Source organism: Passer domesticus, chromosome 19 (genome assembly GCF_036417665.1).
Source record: "Passer domesticus isolate bPasDom1 chromosome 19, bPasDom1.hap1, whole genome shotgun sequence".
Taxonomy (NCBI): Eukaryota; Metazoa; Chordata; class Aves; order Passeriformes; family Passeridae; genus Passer; species Passer domesticus.
Genome location: NC_087492.1, coordinates 6,791,914 through 6,806,696, shown reverse-complemented (window position 1 = coordinate 6,806,696; position 14,783 = coordinate 6,791,914). Strand labels below are relative to the sequence as shown.

The window sequence follows — 14,783 nt, the reverse complement described above, 5'->3', positions numbered from 1 at the left end:
ATCAGGGCATCCCAGACAGGGAAACATCCCCAGTGCCCTGGGTTTCCACAGGTAACAACGTGTAAAGACTGATGGCAGCCTCAGCTGGGGCCTGGCAGGACTTTGGGGAGGGGGAAGGAGGTTCTACCTGCCCAAAGCCCCTTGGGAAGTCAGGCAGAGCGTGCTGTGTCTCTGATTTAGTGCTGCAGTCAGGCAGTTGGTGCTGTTGCTGTGATGGTTTCCCTCCTGACTTCCCTCTGCTCCCACACAGACCCAAGCTGGGAGCAAGGCTCATCAAAAGGGTTCACTTTTACAGAGGAAAATGAGTTATTGCCTTCCTTTTTGAAGTACTAAAGACCATGTATCTGCAAGGAGACCTTCTGCAGCACAGCCCAGCAAGGTCCTTATCAATCTTTTGGCTTCCACTTTGTTTGAAAAGCTGTGGATGCTTTGCAAAAATTGACTGTAGCAATGAAATAGAGTGAAGCAACAGTACATGACTGCTGGTGCTGTACACAGGAGAAATATGCTGATTCCCCCTTTTTTAAAAGGTTAATTTAAGTTCAGTTTGATCTCTGTAGCAATCTAATGAACTCAGTTGTTATTATTCAATAATAGCCAGCATCATTTAAAAGGTACTTATGTTTGTGTGGTGGTGTCTGCATTCCTGCTCTGGATTTTGGAGGAAGATCCCTGTTTTGCTGCATGATCTGGATGTGAAGTTGTCTCTCAGCTGTCCATACTGTCTCCTTGTAATGTCTCATTTCACCACAACAACCTGAAGCTGTTTTGAGGAGCACAGGAAGGATGGGATGGGCACACACATCTCTGCCAGTGCCAGAGGCTGTTTCCCACTGGATTTTTGCAGGTTTGTTCTGCAAAGGCAGATGTGGAATTTCATCTTCCCCACAAGCAGAGCTGGATTTTCCTGCCACAGTGCTGCTCCCTCTGGAGGGAGCCGAAGTTGAGGCACTTTGCAGCTTTTGCTCTTTTGAATTTCAGCCCAGAATGAGCAAGGTGAGCTCAGGGGATGGCAAGGGGAAAGAACAGCCTGAGGTTTCTTCTTCCCCTCTCCTCTTCAGCTTTTATAACAGCCCCCCTAAAAATGGGGATATAACCAGCAATGGTCTCATCTTTCCTATTACAAGGGTGAGCTGGTTCATCCAAATTGAAAGATCAATGTCCAAATGAGGTAATAAAAGTAACCCTGATTTTAGTAATATGAGAGTTGGATCAGAAGGTGAGAAGCAAAAATAAACACAGAGCAAATGGAATGAAAAATGACTCATTAGGGACCAGTGCTTTTATTGCCCTTGGGGAGGAGAGAGGCTCAGCTGCAGCAGAACCAATTCTTCATGTGCCTCACACCTTCCTGTGCTGCTCCAGGATGTCCTTGTGCCTGCAGGAGATGTTTCTGCAGGGAGGGAGGTGAAGGCAGAGGGAATCAGGTTCCATCCTCATCTCCTGTTTCCAGCCCCCACACTGTCTCCCCAGGATGGAGCTCATGTGCTCACCAGACCCACTGGGTGCCAGAGTTCTGTGCTTGATTGATGGTGCTGAGCTGGAAATCTACAGAGCACAGGACCTGTGTCAGGGGGATGGTGACCATCCTGTGTGGACTGGAAGAAGAGCATCCCCTCCCCAAGCCCCAACATGCCAAACCTTTCTTCTCTCCTGTAACACCTGAGTTTACACCCCCTCAACACCCCCTGACCCCAGGGGAGCCTCGTTGGTGGGACAGCAGAGCAAACCCTGCTTTTATTTCATAGCAAAGGCTTCACAAAGAGCAAACCCTGCTTTTATTTCATAGCAAGGTTTCACTTAAGCCAGCTCAGCCCCTTAGTGGGAAGTGTGTTCAGCCCTTTCTGAATTTCCTGAGCCTGGTGCTGCCCTCCTGTGTCACAGGACTGAGTCCAGACAAACCTGGGGAGTGACAGCACTGCCTATGGCAGAAAGGGCTGGAAGGGGAGCAGGGCTGCAGGCAGGGATGCAAGTGGGGCTGGCAGATTTGCAGGCAGGGCTGGCAGATTTGCAGGCAGCTGCACACAAATTCCTGCTCATTTTTCTCACCCAGTTTCTCTAAGTAAGCACCACCACAGAGCTCTGGGCAGCACAGTATTAATTGCAGGTTTGGGCTGGAGTTGGAGTGCAGTGCTTGAGCTGAGCTGATCTAAGCCAGCCTTATCTCCTGACACAGCTCTTGTGAAGCTCGTGGCATTTCACTCACAGCTTTAATGCCTGGAGATAGCATTACATATCCAGTGTCTGATTGATTCATTGTGTGATTGATAAATGACATGCATAGTTTTTGCATGAAAACAGCCCCTGTAATGTGATTCCCCACGCAGAAGATTCTGAAAGGTTTTAAAGAAAATCTTGGTGCAGTGCACAGAATTTGATCGATTCATTGCTATTTTTCTGAAATCAGCCCATTTATTTAGGAGAGATTACCAACAGCACCTTCACTGCCCATGTCTTTGGATGGTGAAACATCATTACTTGGAGTTTTAATGTGATCATTGTATGAAATGTTTCTGTATTTCTCTTCTCCCAGGCAATTACATTAAATACTGGCAGCTGTCTGGGATGTTTTAAGGGGTTTGTCTTTCCTTTCTCTGATAGACAATAAAACAATTCCCTGCTGTAGGGGAGAAATATTTGGAAGATAGCAAATGTTTCACGGTGCTGTGACATGGCAGAGAGATTGGCAGGGGAACCAGAACTGCTTGGCCATGAGGCTGCTGCTGGCTCTGCAGGGTGGACATGAGCAGTTGTTTGATACTTCAAGAACTTCCATGGATTTTCCATGTTCTGTATGTGATAGCTATGAGCAGCTACATCCTTTCTTTCTGAACAGAAGGGTGTCTTTTAAAATTATCATCATCATCATCATCATCATCATCATCATTATGAATTACTAAGGTTTCCTAATGGCTGTGTGCAGAATCTCTTCCTCCAGCTTCAGCAGTACATTGAATTTAAGGAGAATTTGGGCTGTTTCACTGGCTGGTTTCTGGTAGCAGTAGCAACGTGGAATCAATCCCTGTAAAATTTCTAATTTAATGCTGAGTTTCTGTAGTTGAGTTAATGACTCAAATATCCCTAATAATAAAATGCAACTTCCTAACTGATTCTTACAAGGAGGAACCATGAATCAAAACTGGGTGGGCAAACTGAATTTTGTGTAACTTTGCATCCATCTCTTGTTTTTAGCAGCTCTGCAATAATCCTGATGATGAGACACTTTGGTACTGACCCTTCTCTCATTTGGGCATCCTGCTGTCTTTCAGAATGATGGTTAAAATCCTTTTTTCCTAAAGTCTAGCAAGTTTTGGACCTTATTTCTTATCACTGTTGGACTGAAGGAGTAGTCTGTCCCCTAAGACTGTTCCATGTGTTTGGCCAATGCTGTAAATCGTTTGCCAGAGCAACAAAAAGGCTGCAAAGGCCTCCTCATCCACCATTCCCTCCCACAAAGTCTTTCAGTTACAAGTTTGGCATTTTTAGTCAAATGGACTTAATATTTCCATAAAATAACTTTGCAAAATTCTCTTTTCCTGACACGCAACTGAAGTTTGCCAAGCAAATCCTATGTCTGCATTAGGAGAAACTTTTGGTGTGTTTAACACCTGGGAACACTGTTTACAAGCTTGGATTTTTTTAAGGGAAATACACTTGTGGACAAACAGTATGTTTTGTCACGGGAGGTGTGTGAGGAGCCCAAGGGATGTGCTCAGATCCTTTTGTGTGTCCAAACATTTGAATTTCCACTTGGTTCTAATCAGAAATTCTATGGGAGCCTCATAAGTACCACTGTAAGATAAAAACTACTTTGGGCCCTTTTTCTTTCAATTTGCACTGAAGGTGAGCCCGAAAAGGCCCAATCTCCTCATCTTTTCCCCCATTCTGCTCTCTCCCAGCAGCTTTTAGAGCTCTGTGGAGGAGAAGAGCACACGAGGCAGCTGAGCCTGCCTGAGGTGAATCCCTGAGCTGATCCCTCCTCAGCTGGGGGAAGCAGAGCTGATCCCAAAGGCTTTGCTAGGCACTTGCTCAAGACTAAATTCACCTTAGGCTGGGCTGGGTTCACATCCCTGGTGCTCCTACATCCCCAGGAGGCCTCAACAATACCTGGGGCAGAGGAATGATGTGATTTTGAGGGTGGAAGGTTTTAGCTCCCGTGTATTTTTATACAGTGTTTTACAGCAACAGGTCTGATTTCACTCTGAGCTCCCTTGCGTGCTTTGTGTACAGGGCATTGCTGGATCCTCTCCACATCTGGCTCCTTGGGGTGCCAGCTGTGGCAGGCTGGGGGTCTCAGCAGCAGAGTAAATCCCACTGGGGAGCACATTCAGAGGAGCTCCCAGTGCCTCACAGGAGCACAGCCAAGCCTTCCCTCCAGCTGTTCTCTCAAGCAAAGCCTCCAGGCTCTGAGGGGCTGCTGAACAGTGCCTGTGTTTTGTCTGAACTGGGCTTTTGTGTCTTCTCTGCCCTGATTCCCCTCCAGAAGGTACCTGCTGAGGAAAGAGCGGCATTTTCCATCCTGATTTTGGAAATCTGGTAGCTCTCTTTGTAGAAAGAACAAGAACTGTGCTACCTGATGGAAGCCTTTGGTCCGTGTTTCTGTCTTCCATGATGACACAAACCTCACCTTTTGCTCTGCACTGAGTCACTACAATGACATCAGCTAGTGCTCCCCCATAATTTATCAATGCAAGAAGAACTTCTCCCTGCACTAATTATCTTGTCCCTTTGGCCAAAGCCTCTAAGATCTTCTAAGTCTGAAGTCACCCAGATTCTCTGGGCACTCAGCTCCTCAGAAGTTGGTGGACATTTACTGGATGTCTTTTGGCTTTTGAAACCAAGCACTTGTGTCAGTGCTGGAGCCTTCTGTTCACAGGTCCCACATTGCTTTGAGAGAGAGACCTTCCCCATCACATTTTGTCAAACTCCCTGTTTAGATCTGTCTTGATAAATGATTAAAAAACTCTTATATTTCCAAAAAATTGCTATGAAGAAAGATCTGTCCAACAAGTTATGTAATTTACCATTACTAATCAGCTTGTGTCTCCACAAGATCAAGGGACTCTTACTTTACACTGGAATTTTTAGATGATGAGCTGGATTCATGCAGTTTCTTTTCCTCCTCTTTAGAGAGGGATGGAAGGGAGTTAATTCCACCGATGCTTCAAGAGACCAAATATCCCCTGTTTATTAATTAATAATGTCCATCTGGATTTTTATCCAAAGAAAAAAGCATTCTGAGCCCTGTCATATCAACTTTTAAATCTTTGGAAGCATAACTGCTCTCCCCTTGTTTCTAACACCTACCTAGTTACAGGACATCAGGAATGTGAGCAGAGGACAGATGATGGGAGGAGGCTGCCTTTGTGAAATCTTTTTTTGATGAGTGGGAACAACAAAAATAGGGCTCTGGAAAGCCACTACAAGCCAAAAAAAGTCCTCTGACACCGAACATCTCAAGAAGATGAAAACCGTCCTCCCATTTCCATTGTCCCTGGCCTGAGCTTTTGATCTGACGCAAGAAATGTGGTATTTGTCTGAAGTTGAGAAAGTTTATGCTGGCAAATGGAAAAGGAGGAGGTGGGTTGAGTGAGCTGGGACTGAGCTCCAGGCACACAACGCTCGTGTCCCCGCGGAGGGCCGGGAGCGGAGCGGGATCCGCAGCCAGGCTTCAAGCCCTGGGAGTGGAGCAGGAGCCAGAGCCTGCCCTGGGAGCCTGGCGGGTCTGGGAGCCCCGGGGTGACCCTGCAGCCTCTGGAGCTGGCCCTGAGCCTTGCCCAGGGCAGGATGGTCCCCACGTTCTGAGCAGCTCCTGCGGCCAGCTCGCTGTTGGCAGCAGAGATGGCCCCGTCTCAGTCCCTTCCAGCCTCCTGACCCAGCTCAGCTGTGTCTGACCTGGGGTCTGAGCCAGACACAAACCCTCTCTTGCCAGAGGCTCCAGTTCAGCAAGGCCATTTAGGCTGATTTGAGGTTTTCCTTCCATACATGCAGAAAAACAAAAGTTTGAGTGTTTTGCCGAGTTGAGGCTGTCCTTCAACTCAGACTGCACATTGCAAGGTGGGCAAGAAAGGGGTTTTTGTGTCCTGCAGGGATCTGCTGTCCTGGCACCACAGGCAGCAACCACTGTCCTTCTCTCTGCCTTCCCTGGTTGGCTGATGAGTGACATCATCCAGAGCTGCAAGACATATTTCATTTATCTGGTGGCGTGAGGATGTTTTCTGCCTCAGTTTTTCATGGAGGAAGAACTTTGGTGTTAGAAGTTGCAGCAGCAGCACAGGTGGGCAATGCTTGCAGTGAGGATTCCCTGTGAAAACCACACATTCTTCCCATGATGTTATCCCTCTCTCTACCTCAACCCTATTGACTAGAAAATACCAAGATTTTAGTACTGGGATTTTAATACACTGCACATTTTGCTAATTTTCTTTCTGGCTGTGAGCCTCTGTGGTATCATTTTCCAGCGGTTTACTCAGAGGGCTCGAAACATTTTTTTTTTTGTTTAATGAAAGTGGGAATTCTCCTCGAGTCCCCTGACTACAGCAATGGCAGCCTTAAGAAAAACAGAACGTGACAGAAAGTGGATGAATGGCTCCAGTGCTATTGCAATAATGTGGAAGGAGCCCATTTGTGCTCTGTGCTGTGTGAGCTGTGAGAGGACACTCCTTGCTGAAAGAGCTGTGTGTAGTTTGAGATTTTTGAATGTGACTAAATCCCTTGTGCTTCTCCTTCTTTAGCTTGGCTCTGTGGATCTCACGGATGTGAGAGCTCTCCTCTTTCTGCTTTATTTCTTTTGGGCATTTCTTCAGTCCTAATCATAAAAACTAGAATTTCTCAGCAATTTCAAGTCTGGAGACTTCCTGACCTGTATCATTTCGTGCCCAGGGAAAATAAACTTGTTACTATGGTTTGAGCCTTAATGACTGCAAAGTATATATAGTCAATTTATAACAGTGCATGCTGGATTATCCTGTGCATGGCTTTACAGCTTTTACAGCATTTATCAGCAGAGTGCTCATTTAAAACATGTTGTTTTAATGAAAAGGATACCGTTGCCACTGTTTTGTGTTGATTATGTGGTAACACATTTTTACTATCACCCATAAAAATGATTTGGAGCCATTCCACTCCAGATGAGACCTTGGGCAGAGCTGTGCTCGCGCCGCCCGCGAGGGCCACGGGCCCCTGAGGTTTGCTGGGCCCTGACCATGGCTGCAGTGATTTAATATCCCTGTTCCCACAGCTCTGCAGAACACTGGCCAAGACAGCCCCTGTGTGCCCCTTCTCACAGCAGGAGCATCCCAGCCCTGCCCTGGCTGCAGCCCCTCTAATTTGCCCTCTCCAGGGTTACTCTGCCTCTCTACCCGAGCACATTTTGGCAGCATCCAGATGTTTGCTGGGGAAGTGAAAGGAAGATATAATAAATAATACAAAGTGATGCAGAAAGGGTCTTCAGCTCACACTTGAGTCCCATGGCAGTGGGAGTTAAGCACAGTTATGGTAAGGCACATGCTTAAGTGTTTGTTGAACTGATAACACATTTCCTGGAAAGTCTGAGGAATAAATCATTGGGTAGGGGAACAGAGTGCAAGAGGCAGATGGAACTGATTCCTTCCTGCCTGGCATCAGTCAAATCTGGTGAAGAAAAGCATTGTGACCTTACTCCTTTTTGCTGTACTCAGAAAGCAGAACCCTGGATCTGTAAATAAAGATCCTTGCAATAAAGGAAGAATTTTGCTTGTTTTCAAAAGTGAGGTTCAGTTCCCTTGCACTTAACCTAGCTCCCAGTTTAATTAGTTTCTGATTCACCCCCATCAGGCGAGTACATTCTGCAGGAAGTTCATCATTCCTGGCGCTGCTGCAGTGCTGGCTCTCACCAGGCCTTGCAATAAAGAAGTGATAAACCTTGTAATAATTGCAAGTTAAAAACAAACAAGTGGAGCCAAGTCACTCTCATTTATAATTGCAGTGTGACTTCATTATGTAAAGACAACACAGTGTGTAAAGGCTGAAATTTCTAGGGATTTAATGGAAAGTTTGAGCCATATTCCCTTTTATTTCCCTTATCCCTAAATTAGTATTGCTTAGGTGGTTTTCAAACAGGAAAAGATGATGCTGTAACAAACCTCGGTGTTGCATGCCTAGAAAAATGTTCCCGTGTTAGAGACCAGCTCCCAGTTTCACAGAGGCTACCAGTGGGCAGGGATAAGAGCCTGATGGACAGCCTGGACCATATGGGGAACGTGGGGTCACTTTGCCAAGGAGAGAAGGTTGTAAACAGCTCAAACACTTCAGGGATACCTGTTGGGATGTGGGATTGTTTGAAGGCTGTTGTTTTCAAGGCCTAGAAACAGCTATGAGTTTTAATAATATCCTATTGCTTCTAAGCAGAGCTCACTGAGTAAACAGCCTTTTTTTTTTTCAATTTGCTTCAAAGTTAAAGCACATCAACTCTTTAAAAGATTCATCTTCTTCATCATCTTTGATTCAGTTGGTATTTGTGCTTTTACAACCAGTACTTGTCCTCAGTTTGCTACCCTGGGCTTTCAGTTACAGCCCTTCACCTCATCCCAGCTGTCAGTAATTTCTGAATTTTTGGCTCTGGTTTGAACACCAGGGAAATGCTGTCCCTGACAGCAGCTTCAGTCCTTCATGTTTCTCAGCAGGGACACAATCCCACGTGAGGCCAGGTCCCTCTGGAGGCAGTGAAGTCCTCCCCAAGGAGGGTGTGTGTGGGACAAACTCACAATTAACACAGCAGCTTCCTAGGTAATTGATGCTGATTTCCTGAAACCAATAAAGCTTTTATGCCAAAATCCCGTGGTCTGTGAGCAGAGTTATTTCTAGCCCCATCTGGCAAGAGGAGGAGTTTTAGGATCTCCTCAGGAACTGAGACCATGTCTGAAACCATCCAGGTCACAGATCACAGAATATTCTGAGTTGGAAGGGACCCACAAGGACCATCCAATCCAACTCTTAAGGGAAGGACCCATGTGGGGGCTGAACCCATGTCTTGGTTTGAAAAGACAAGTGTCTGCTAAGGAAGGCAGGAGTCTCCCTTGAAATGGAAAATGTAAACCTCCTCTCTCTGAAATATTATAATTTTGAAATTAAGGGGCTCTCGGACAAAGATATGGGAATAGGAATAACAGTTCTTTAACAGGAAAATTAAAAATACAAATGCAATAGTACAAAAAAACCCCAACACTGCCAGTCAGAATACACCCTGACCCCCTGTGGGTCAGGGTGGTGGCACAGTCCCATTCCATGGTGGCTCAGCCCTCCTGCAGTGCCAGCTGTGGTTCTGTTGGAGCAGGGATCCTGTAGAAGGGTGGAATTTTCCTCTGAAGGTCCAGGGGTGGTGTAGATGGGTCTGGTCTTCCTCTGGGAATCCAGTGAGAAAAGTCTGTGGTATTCCAAATCTCAGATTATATCCAGGTAGGAATGCTTGGCTCTGTTGTAGTTGAAACTGAGTCAATACAAAGCAACACTCCATTTGCAGAAGGCTTCAAACTGGTTTTATTATAGCATGCATGCTTTCTATACATCCTTACAAGACTCATAAGTTTACACTTTACTTACTGGTCACAAAAAACAAAGTGTTCATTGGAATAGGCGGTTGCAAGTTTCTCATATTTATCCTTCTTTCTTTCTTGGTTTCTATGTCAACAACTTTGGTAGAAAATTCTTCCAGGGGTAAACATGGATCCCTTATCAAACTATGCTCTGGCTCACAGAAGTTGCTGTAAAACCTCTTCCACATGGCTCCTCCCCTTGGGCAGTGCATCTCCCAGTGGGATGATGGAATTTTATCAGCCATGCAGGGACACTCACTGGCCCATGAACAGAAGAGATCTCCTGGAGGGAAGATTAGCTGTGGGAAAGATAAAGAAAAAACTGCCCAATGAGCAGAAGATAATAGCCCCAGCTCTGACAGATGGGAACAGAACACACACCCCCATTTCCAACCTAACACAACCTGGCTTGTGAGCCCCTTGCTGTGAGAGCCAGCTGACCTGTGTGTGCTGGTTGCAGATCCTGCTGCTGGAGGCTGCAGAGAGGAGCCCAGCCCTGGAGAACAACCTGCCCATCACGGGCACCACGGCCACGTGGTACGAGGAGCTGCTGCCCGACGCCTTCCCCCTGCTGAACCCCGGCACCGTCCTCAGGAAAGCCGCGGGATCTGCGGGTAAGCCTGGCCTGCTCTTCACCAAACCACCCATCCTACGAACACCATGCCTTTGGGGGAGCTAAAAAGGAGTCAGGGTCTGCTCTCTCCTTGGGAGCTGCAGGGTTGAGGGGCTGGGAGGTCTCTGCCCTTCCCTGAGTTCAGCCAGAGCAGAGCAGGGATGTCCTTGGAAAAAATCCATTGCATTTTGCCAGACGTGGTGGCCTGTGGCAGCCACGATTTCTTTGGCAAACATCTGCTGGGAGCTGAATTTGGGTCTGTTTGAGTTCTGTTAACCCCAGGAGGGCTAACTGTGTGTTTCAGTGGGCTTGTTTTAAGTTTTTTGAGGTTTTTGAGGCCTGGACACATGAAAATGTTCCTGAGGAAACTCCAGAGAGCCATCAGGATCGCAGTGGGACAGCTCCTGCTTACCTGCAGAACACCAACTGCAGTGTTTCCCAGTCTGGGAGCAGAGGAATGGTCTGCATGGGTCATTCTTGGTTTTATTGGACAAAAAGCTTTCCCATGAATAGCAGCACCAGTTGCAGTCTGCTTTATATTTTTTAAATTTGCCATAAACACAATGGGCTGTTTTATGATCCCTCTTGTGGCATGAAAAAAAAATGCACTTATAAGAAAGTCTCCCTCTGAGCCCACTTGGCCAGACAGATCCCCACACACTGAATTTTCTTGACCTTGGCATCTTTTTTCAAGATCCCTGTTCTCTGCTTCCAAAGCCCTGTCTGTTTGTTGCTTTGCTTGCTCCCAGAGCAGTTCTTTATTCTTTAGGGCCTGCTTTTCTTTTTTCTTCCTTTTTTTTTTCCCCCATTTTTTTGGCCCAGGCAGTTTATTATGGCAGCTCTTCCCAACTGCAGCAGACTTGGAGCGACCAAAGCAGTCCAGATGTCGTCCCTGTTTATGATTTGTCATGATGCCACAACATGGAGGGAGGTTCACTCACAATATGTTCTGCAAAGTATTCTCAGAACCACAGCCACAGCTGCCAGGAACTGAATTAGAGCAGTTTCCCCCAGTGTCCATTATGTGCTCATTCTGCCTTTCCCATGTCATTTATTTTTGCTGTGGCAGTGGCTCTACACCTGCACTTTGCTGCACCAAAGTCAGCCCAGCAAAATGCTGGAGACTCTGGGCCTCCCACACCAAGTCCTGCCCTGGTGGAGGCTCCTCACACGTGGGCACAGAGCAGTGGCTGCCTCTCTGCCAGGCTTCTGGCAGGGCTGGCAAGCAGAGCAGCTTCCCTGTAGCACTTGGATCAGCCCGTGGTGCAGGGTCAGCACCTTCCAGCCTGCAGCAGGGCCAGGTGGTCACTGGTGGCCACCTCCTGAGGCAGGTGGTGATGTCTGAGCTGTGGGTGAGCCTGTGGTGCCAGCCAGATTCCAGGCTCTGTGTGTGTGTGTGCTACCAGCTGTAGTCCTGGCTCGCTGTTACCCTTTGTTTTTCTGGCCTTGATTTATTTAACCTGGTGTGGAATAATAACTGTGGTGTAATAAAGAAATCAGGAATGCACTGGAGCATTTGGAGCCAGGCCAGTGTCTTTCAGCAATGAGAAATAATCACTTCAGTTGCTCATTGACACTTCTGGAGCCCCTACCCAGCCTCTGTGGGCTTCAAATTCTTGCTTTGCTAAAGAGCTGTGGGGATATTTCGTGGATCTGGGTCCATATTTGGCCTCCTTCCCTCCCCACACCAGTCTGAGTCCACGATTCAAAGCCAGCCAAAAAACCTCAGTGTGGATTTTGGTGAAGGGAGCTCCACACAATTCAGGATGGAGGGGAGCTGCCCATTTTGCATGATTTCAACACCGTGCCCTGACTTGCTGCTCCAAGCTGCCCCCAGGTTCCCTTACAGGGATCTCAGGAGATCTTTCATCGTGTGGGATATTGGAGAAGGTGGAAGTCAGGCCTGAGTGTCCTGGGTGATTTGGGGCTGTGGAAAGCTAATCCTCTGTCCCTCCCACCCTTCCCCTGAGCCTTTTGGGAAACATTCCCTACTTTGCCCTGCTGCTGGGTGTTCAGCCAAAATAAATCCCAGCCCCACCTTGCATGCCACGCAGCTGGATAGACCAAGGGCAGGATGCTGGGCCTGACACGAAGGTGGGTGACAGGGACAGGATGCTGGGAGCTCTGGAAGTGTTTCTGGATGACCCCAGAGCTCTGGGTTGGCTGATGCCTGTCCAGGCTGAGGTCCAGGAAAACTTGCTACTGTTTATGAGGGTGGTTATTCCTTCTGTGAGTGACAGGGCTGAGAATAGACAATCATTTAAAAGCAATCAGTGCTGTTGAGACAGCTGCAGCACTGGCCTTTCTGATCAGCTTGTTAATCAACAGAATACATTTTTCTGAGTATTAAGAAAATATATATACTCTGGCTGAGCCAGTTGGCAGCAAGAGACCTAATTTTTCATATCTCTCTATTTTTCTCCTATTATTTTTTTTATTATTCTTTTTTTACCCTGTCCTTCTTGAACAGAGCCTAAAGGACACAGAGGTGCAGAGGAGCAGCTGATACCACAGGGTAAGTTCAGTTTCTGCTGTTTCTCTTTCAAGCACAAACTGTTGTTGTGCCCAATCCTGTACTTATGTCCCAAAAAGCAGGAGGGTCCTGTGGCCAGGAACTCTTTGGAGCCTCACAGATGGAGAGGCTGAGTTTGTTCTTTGGGTTTTATCTGATCAGAGGCTGCTTTGGTTGGAGAGGCCACACACCAGTTTTATCACCTCTGAGACATTCATTCCCCAGCACACAAGGGATGGAGAGCAGTGTCTGAGGGAGAGGAAGATCGTGGAAGCACATGTGGCCAGAGCCAGCAGGGCATGTCCTGAGTGATGGGAGAAAACTTCTCTAGCTGGTGTTACCTGCCAGGGGCACCAGGAGCCTCTGGGGATGTCAGGACATCACTTTCCTGTGCTCCATATAGACAGAGCAGCTCCTGTGCAGGGAAAACCCTGGGAAAGGAGAGCAGCAGATGGTGTGTTGCAGGTTAATGACAGAGCCAGGGAGAAAATCCAGGTCTCTGCACATCTTATTTGGTTTCTAGTAGTAGATTACTCACTCTTTGCCTTTTAAAAAATATTTTTCCTGTGGTCTTTTACTTCATATTGTTTGGAGGATAAACACTCACCAGGGGCTTCATCTCTCTGGAAGCCATGCCACTGCAGCAGAGCTGTTTGTGCCAGCTGAAGATAACTCCCTTTTTCTCCCCACTTTTCCCTGAATCCTTCCCTCTTTCTTCCCCTTGTTGCACTTGTCTCTTTTGAGCTGGTAACACCATTTGTCACCAGTGTGAGCCCTTGCCTGACTCATTACCCAGTGCTGCTTCTCCAGCCTTTCCTTCAGCTCTTCCCCTCCAGGGGAGGAAGTGCCAGCTTCTCTAAAGCTCTGCTGCAGCAGAGGCATTGAGGATGCTGCAGGAAATGATTGCTCCTGGCTGCAGGACATCATGGGGTTGAGTTATAAGGTTGGACTGAAGGATTGAGGGTGATTTCCACAAGTGAGGGAATGTTCTGACCCACACTCAGCAGCACAGCGTGTTGTGCTTGCAAAACAGTTTCTGCTGTTCCTCCCTCTGTGCTGCAATTGCTGCAGTGAAGTTTCTGGTGTGCTGAGTTTTTTTTAGGGGTAGAAGCTGCTTCCTAAAAGGGCTCCTGATCACCTGCCTGGGCTTCCCAGGACAGCATCCCCTGCCAGGGGAGATCCATCCTTCTATCCACAGAAAAGGCTGCAGTTTGTGTCCTGTGGGTAAGCAAATTGATCCAAATTGAAACCTGGCCTTAATTCCTTATTCAATACTCAAATCAGATCTTAATTGATGACTGAATGCAACAAAAGTACAGGCTCACACTCAAAGCCATTGAGAAATGTAATTTCCTCAGTTTGCCCAGTTTCATTGTGGATTGAAGGCAGAGCGATTTCATTTTTGTAAGAAAAAACAGTTTGGACATCTCTCCAAAATGGAAAAAAGAAGAGAGAAAGGGTAATTTTTCCACAGGAGTCTAATATTGGGGAATTACTGCTTTGTTCTGAGAAATGAGGAGTTTGGATGAACGTCTGGGGTGATAAGGTTTTGTACTCCAGGTGAGCTATCCCACATCTAGAGTGGGAATTGTACCCAAATGTGGGAGCTGCAAGTCCTGTGAGCCTTGATGTGCAGCCCTGTTCCCTGGTACCAGCTGGGAAGGTGCTGTCCAGCTTCCTTCCTTTTCTCCTTCTCTCCCTCCATTCCCATCCATACTCTCCGCCCCATATGCAGCATATTCTTTGGTTTTGGGGGGTCCAGTACCTCTCCTGATACCTGGGAAGGAGAAAGACACTCCTTAAGAGTTGATCAAACCTTAAACTGTTCTGCTGTGTTGTGGTCATATGTAACACATGGACTAAAATCTGAAATCTGAGTGTGCTGAACTTTGGACTCATCCTGATCTCCCCCTGGCTTTGGATCTTGCATCTGTCACTGCTTTCAGATACTCTGAGCCCTTTGGTAGCCCAGAAACCAGGAACCTCTGACTCTTGGCTCTGACAGTTAATGCCTTTATTGTAACCATTAGCCACTTAATCTGAGCAGACAGACCCACTTGCCCACACCTCCAGGGCATCAAGGCTT

General features: G+C 47.1%; 1 protein-coding gene across 4 annotated transcripts in view; it reads left to right on the top strand.

The window, feature by feature from the left end:
* Positions 1-14,783, top strand: part of COL26A1 (collagen type XXVI alpha 1 chain) — a 169,322-nt gene that overhangs the window by 128,570 nt on the left and 25,969 nt on the right. For all 4 annotated transcript variants that reach the window (XM_064394324.1, XM_064394326.1, XM_064394325.1 and 1 more), the window contains exons 5-6: positions 10,033-10,186; positions 12,656-12,700. In XM_064394324.1, coding sequence (XP_064250394.1) covers positions 10,033-10,186; positions 12,656-12,700 — 199 coding nt within the window. The remainder of the gene's footprint in view (positions 1-10,032; positions 10,187-12,655; positions 12,701-14,783) is intronic.